Genomic DNA, 7283 nt, shown 5'->3' with positions numbered 1-7283 from the left:
CTATTCCTTAATATAATGGGAAAAAACTACCAAAAATCCCGAACTATGCCAACCGTGACACATTTACCTCAATTTTTTTCTTGTGACATCGAAAACCCTAAACTTATGCCCATGTGATATATTTACCCCAGAATATTTTTTTTGTGACATCAAAAATCCTCAACTTATATCAGTGTGACACATTTACCTCAAAATATGGGATAAATGTGACATATGCCTATAAGTTTGGAGTTTTTAATGTCACAATAAAAAGTTTGGAATAAACGTGTCACACGAGTACAAGTTGGGGTAAATATGTCACATGCATTCAAGTTTAGAGTTTTTTATGTCACAAAAAAAAGTTTGGAATAAATGTGTCACAACGGGTATAGATTAGGATTTTTGGTGGCTTTTTCCCTAATATAAATGAGTCAACTAGAGGCTTGGTTATCCATACATGGTGGAGACTGGAAGTTCGATGCCCCCCAACTACCCTTGGGAGGTGGGGGCCGGCTAGCAACAGCTCGAATTAGCGAAAGGGAGTGTGTTATTTGTATCCATCTATGTTTTCAACTTTCTACTCAAGATCCTTGGTGTGGTTGACGGGTTATTTCACTAAAAAAAAAAAAACAAAAACAAAAGAGCTTTCGCTCCTATCGGAATAGATGGCCGAGATCATTCGAGTTCTCTCTAAATAAAGATGTCATGATTTACGCTTAGTAAACGAGCCATGTCGGTGACCTGAAATGATACGGTGGTTTATTTAATAGAATTCTCACATTGGTTCGCTTTGGAAAAGTTAAGGTATTTGAGCAAAGAAAAAGCGTAAATAGTAAATACCTAATTATAAAAGGGACAAAAATTCAGGTACTTGCAGTGTAATTATCAAACAACTGTCGAAGTTAAGTAGACTTTGAACGACTAGGGCAGGAAAAAAGCTTCTAAAATTGGGTTAAACATAAAAAAAATAAAAATTAAAGTTCATGTCCTTCTTTCGTAATTAAATACCTTAATTTTAAATTTTTAGTCATTAAAGCACGTGTATAAGCTAAATAGCACCGATACTGACACGCAGCACGCGACATAACAAGACATTACACTTTATTTCTCAAAAAAATGAGTAATTACGACATGTTAGGATACGTAATATATGAAGTATACATTTTTATATGTGCAAGATAAATCATCATCGTCAATTTCTTTTTTTTTTTCTTCTTCTATTAGGGATTCATGATTAGACTTTTTTGGATTGTGTATATTAATTTTAAGGTGGATCGATATATGATTTAAGTATATATATTTTTGTTAGATTTACATTTTGACCCTTAAATTTATTGAAAACACTTAATATTGATTCCATGTGTCTTAAAATAGTGTATTGAGATGATGAACTTGTGTGTCACTGGCATATCCGAAGCATTGATTTCGTTTTGATCGGACGTCGAAGAGTGTCGCAAGGGTATTGAAGTGTTGAAGAGTGTATAACACGGAACGTGGACTTCGAAAAGTGCCGGAGCTCAATAAGAACCCCACCTCCGTTATTTTTCCTCTCTCTCTCTAATAGCAAAAGACAGAGCAGATCTTGACTTTCCAAGCCAAGCCGAAGAAAGAAGAAGGCAAATGACGAGCCAGGTCATAGCGACCCATCGGGAAAACGCCGAGGTCTTCGCAGGGGATGCCTCTCTGTGCAAGCTCAAGTCCCGCGAGCTCCTCTCCGAGATCAACCTCCCCAAGGGCCTTCTCCCCCTGGACGACGTCGTCGAGGTCGGCTACAACCGCTCCACCGGCTTCGTCTGGGTCCGGCAGCGCAAGCCCAAGGTCCACCGCTTCCCCGCCATCTCCCGCAGCGTCTCCTACGACGCCGAGGTCACCGCCTTCGTCGGGGACCGCCGGATGAAGCGGCTCACGGGAGTCAAGAGCAAGGAGCTCCTGTTCTGGGTCACCATCTCGGACATCTACGTAAACCCGAACGACCCGGGCAAGATCGCCTTCGCCAACACGACCGGGCTCTCGCGGTCGTTCCCGGTGTCGGCCTTCGAGGAGGAGGAGGAGGAGGAGGAGGAGGTGGCGGGCCGGACCGACGGTTGAAGCAGTCGGAGGAATGGAATCGAGAAAAGCCGGAGACGATTGGGGGGTAATTTTGGAATTAGGTTCCAGTTGTCCGATGCGTACCCGACACGCGACGGTCACTGCCAATTTATGTCCGAGAGAGATTGGCAACTATACGCGAATCTCTCTCCTTTTTCTTTTTCAATTTTTTCTTTTTCTTTTTTGATATTTTGACTTCTTTCAAATGTTCTTAGGTTTTATCAATTTATTCAACCTACGATCGTATTAATGAAGGTTCCTGTTCCCCCATTAAGCGTCTTTGATAATGGATAATTTAATTTTCAAAGTATTGATTGGGCATTTCGATAAAAAAAAAAAAGAAAAAGTATTGATTGGACATAGAGCTGTCGAAATGGGTTCAATTTTATGACTCATATGTGCTTGGGATTGAGTTGTAAATGGGTTGTTAGACATTTGAGGGGCCGCATCAAAATGGATAAAAAATATTGAAGTATGATCTGAATGGATCATTAAGGTGATCTCTAAAAATTAATTTATGAATCATTTAAAGATTAAGTGTGCATTAAAGGAAGCTCCTGAATAGAGATGAGGGGTTCTAAGTTTCGTGTAGGTTTCCTCTCTTGAAATAGGTTTCTCATTTTTTTAGAACCTAGACGCTACCGTGTCCCAGGTACGCCAAAGTAATCTACCATGTTCTACCCGTATTCTTAATTAAATGTGATTGCGGTGAATCATCTCCTTTAATGATCACAATTTGCTGCTAAAATTCATTAATCACAAGTCATATATAGAAACAAATAAATACGAAACATCAAAATTCTCAATCACAAATACAAAAACTTATCATCGAACACAATGAAATACTATAAGAAAGGGCGAAAACATATTTTAAAAAAAAAAAAATAAAAACTTGTTAAGGTTCCAAGTGGAACCTGTCCAAACCGTTTCCTCAATTTTCTAAACCTAAAACCTATGATATATTCCTTGAAATTTGAAACCGCATCAATTTTTAGAAACTAAAACCTACCTAACATATCTTGGAACTTAAAACCACTCCGGTCTCCGCCCATCCGATTCTAGATTCCAGGTTCTATTATGAAACCATGCTCACCCTTACCGGTAAATATCTCCCTCAAGACCTGCGATATGATGCCGCCTAGCCAGCAGAAGCACCTGCAGCCGTCCTTCAGCTTGCCGAGGAGGCCCTTGTCACCGAGCTCTGGCTGCGACAACATGGGCTGGAGGTTGGCGACGGCAGCGTGCTTGCCGGGAGGATTCTCGAGGGCGATCTTGTACCAGCTGGAGTTATAGGTTGGAAAGGAGACTGACAGCGGGGGCGGGGACATGGGGAGGAGGTCGCGGAGGCTGGCGTACTCGGCAGACTGGAAGGCGATCATCTTGACGTCTGGCGGCGGTGGTGAAGCGTTGTGGCCGAGGAAGGTGTGATCGAGGGGGGGAAAACTGCGTGGGTCTTGGCAGTAGTTATGAGAGGATCTATTGAGATGAAAACTCCGTGCGTTGGGGGGAGAGACTGTGAGAAGCAGAATTTGAATGGGAATGGAATCGCGAGGGGGATTAATTTTCCTAATTGGGAAGATTTTGGTGAATCTTCATGGAGAGGAGGGAGGGAGAGATATTAATTAAAGATTGTGAATTATGCAAATACAAAAGCAGAAGGAACCTAGAAGGAGATTGAATAAAAAGGTTCTTTCATTTGGATGAGGATCGAGTTGAGTGGGAGGCGGGGGAGGAAGAGGACACGCTGGCTGGATTGAACGGCGCAGAGCAGTGCCCGTCCCGAGGTTTGAGCTAGAGGCTTTCAATGCCGACATCGACGAGCCGGTCCATGGAGCCATAGAAATTTGCATTTCGAATAAACATGTCAGAACTTGTTAAATGGATTAAATATTTTGATCGGACTATCTATGGCCCGACTCAAACTCGAACTGACCCACTCGTCTCACAAGCCCAATTTAATATAGTATGAGATCAAACCTTCGCATTAGAAATTGGTCAGGCTGGTCATCCTTGATTGCTCTTTTTGAGGGAAAAAAAAAGGGCCTACGGGTTAAAAAAAATTGAAATGTTTCCTTGATTGATAGAGTGCCCATTAGACATTCGTTAATACAATCTTACAACAATTGAATTCTTTAGGTAAATTTGAATTTGGCAGGGAGTAGGTCGGGGCTAGTTTGATTATTAGAAAAATTATTAGAAAAACCCTTGTGTTTTGATTTTTTTGTCCAGTGATTTCCTGCAGCTTCAATTTGGTGAAATATTCTGACCAAGAAAAAATTTGGCGAAATATTCGACCATTTTTTTTTTTGGGTGAAATAAGTCATGAAAATTTGTGATTGTTAAGAACCCGTTTTAATTAACTTTGATGATTTATTGGTCATGCCTGATTTTTCTACTAATGAAAAACCCACCTGGTTGAAAATGCTTAGAATGGATCCTTGATGGAGTTATTAAGGCACAATGAGGTATTTTCACACAATTCAAAGTGCATGAGATAACTGGCTAAAGCACCAAAATACAAAGGGTATTTCAACAATTTACTCTTGGTTATATCGTGTCAAGCTCCACAACGACTTTTCAAAACGAAAACGGAGAGCTACGTGAGGGAGACAGAGAGGAAAAAGGAAAAGGGTTCTGAGAAAATCTTCTATGATATGATGAAGATGACAAAATAATCAAATATTACTAATGTGCGTGTTTAATTAATGTAAAACAAGTTATAGATGTGAAAGGCATAATACTGCTCCTTTTCTAGAGAAGGAGAATGTCTCACACCTGAGTACAAGTTTTGTGAAGGCGGATCAAAGTGTCATACAGACTGTGGAAGCGAAAGGCTCTATTTCTGGACATCCTCTACTTCGTCTACAGACTGTGAATCTTCGTTGAGGGGTTCAATTCTTGTAATCTAGGAACAGATGGAGTCAAGCTATTGTAAGACGTGCTTGTGCTTGTGCTCGAATCATCTACTGAGTTTCGTGTAGAATCGGCACCATCTCCGAACTATACAATCTTGAGAAATAGCTTAGCAGATTCCAGCATGGTTTCTGGCCGTAAGAGCTGGGAGAGTGGAGTGGACTAAGCGAAAAGCCGAACCACTATAAATTTGTCTTGCGTAAGTCTGTCTCCTTAGCTCCTTGATCATCTGTTTTATAGAAGTTATCATTAGACCCAACATTAAAGCAGTACCCTTCAGTGAAGGACAATCCACTTCTAGACCAACTATATTGATAACTCTATTTTATATAGAGTTTATTTATTATTTTAGACTTAATTTTTGCTTACTTTTAATTGAATTTGATGTCTACTTTATTTATTTTTAATTGATTTTGTAGGTAATCCGATCTTCAGCCATGCAAATTTGAAATCAAGGAGAATCAAGCTTTTCTTGGGGAGAAATTCACATTCCAAGCTAAATTAGGAGTTTTATTATTGAGAGAAGTCTATTTTTGGGAAGAATCTTTGATTGCAATCCTATTCTGGTGTGATCAAGATTTCTTTTTTTCAAAACAAGAAGATGGCCATATGCAGAAAAAAGAACGTGATATTTTTTGAAGAAGAGAGGTAGAGGAGACGTTCACATCATACGACGTTGAGGGTTTTGCTTCTATTCTTCCTTTCAATGCCGGATGCCAAGTGAAGAAGAAGAAGGCGAATTCAAAGTCAATCCTTGATTATTCTTGGTGAACTTATTCTAGTTTTTCATCATGTTTAGTTTATTCATCGTTTTTAATTTAAGTTTCATTATGTTCTAGACTACTTCTTGTTAGAGCTACGATGTAGCTTAACTATGATTGATTAATTTTCTAGACTCGTTTATGCAATTTTAGAATTCATATGTGGGAGTTATATATCATGTTCTTAATGCTTTTAAGTGTTTGATCACCACTTGAATGATTTTTGTTGCATGTTTGAGACCGAAAGGAGATTCCATGCGAGTACTTTATGATATATAGCCATGAATTCATTATAGATAGAGATATCTTAAGTTTTTGTGTGGTTTCGGTAGTATGTAAATCGAGGGTGGTTTATTGAATCCGGGAACGTTCATAGATCTTACTGCGTTTGGATTTACTTAAATTCACATGGAACAAGTGTGGGTTGCTAAATCCAGGTAGGGTCGCTATACCGGGACCAAGGATAGTGATTTAAATTAAGAAGTTCTACCATCACACTATGAATTCAATTTGATTGCATGACGAGATTGGTTATTTAATCTTGATTGGTTAAGTGAAATCGGATGCTCTAACGTTTTTTTTTATCCTTAATAGAAATACGTTGTTCTTTGCTTCTTTATATTCGAAATTTCTACGTTTAGTTTGTGCATTCTGCCTTGGTTAATTTATTTTTCTTTAGAATTTTGATTCCTTCATTAAATTTTTAATTGGTTAGATAAATTTGAGAATTGTTCACCTTTAGTAAGTAATTTGATTGATTTGTCTACAATCTCTGTGGGAACGATACTTTTATTCATCACTTTATTACTTGTTCGATACGTGCACTTGCGTTGCTAATCAAGAGAACAAGTTTTTGGCGCCGTTGCCGGGGATTGTTTTGATAATTGACAATTACTATTAGTACCGAGCAATTCTTGGTTTAATCTAGCTTTATTTTATTCTATTCTATTTGATATTTTTTTTTTCTTCTTTTCTTTTTCTTATTCAATTTTGCAGAAAACAATAAGTAGAAAAGAAATAGAGAGGACAAGGGTTCAGCTTCGATTGCAAACCCCCATCACTCGAAGCCAAAAGGGAGAACTTGAGAAGCTTGATCCTGAAATTGAGCGCACTTTCCTAAGGCGAAGACGAGAGCAAAACAATAAGGCCATGGCTGATGAAACTGGAGAGCAAAGGAGGACTTTAAAGGATTATGCCTCACCTACGGTCCAAGGGTCAACATCAAGCATTAGGAGGCCAACCATACAAGCGAACAATTTTGAAATTAAGCCTTCCCTAATTCGGATGCTTCAAAACGCTGTCCAATTCGGTGGATTGCCGAATGATGATCCCAATATCCATTTAGATGCTTTTCTTGAAATTTGTGACACCATAAAATATAATGGTGTTACTGATGATGCCATTAGGTTAAGATTGTTCCCTTTTTCATTGCGTGATAAAGCTAAGTCATGGTTAACTTCCCTTCCGCGGGATCTATCACGACTTGGGACGACTTAGCTCAAAAATTTCTTAGTAAGTACTTTCCTCCCCTTTAAATCTGCC

At 39.0% G+C, this 7283-nt stretch overlaps 1 protein-coding gene across 1 annotated transcript; it reads left to right on the top strand.

Moving 5' to 3' along the window:
- The first annotated feature begins 1584 nt into the window (after nucleotides 1–1584).
- Nucleotides 1585–2294, top strand: LOC115725883. The gene has a single exon (XM_030655527.2). It carries the CDS (start codon nucleotides 1600–1602, stop codon nucleotides 2065–2067), a length of 468 nt encoding a protein of 155 aa, XP_030511387.1. The 5' UTR covers nucleotides 1585–1599; the 3' UTR covers nucleotides 2068–2294.
- Nucleotides 2295–7283: the final 4989 nt, after the last annotated feature.

This window comes from Rhodamnia argentea, chromosome 3 (assembly GCF_020921035.1).
Source record: "Rhodamnia argentea isolate NSW1041297 chromosome 3, ASM2092103v1, whole genome shotgun sequence".
Lineage (NCBI taxonomy): Eukaryota > Viridiplantae > Streptophyta > Magnoliopsida > Myrtales > Myrtaceae > Rhodamnia > Rhodamnia argentea.
Note: the sequence above shows the minus strand (reverse complement) of the source record. Positions and strands in the feature narration are given on the sequence as shown.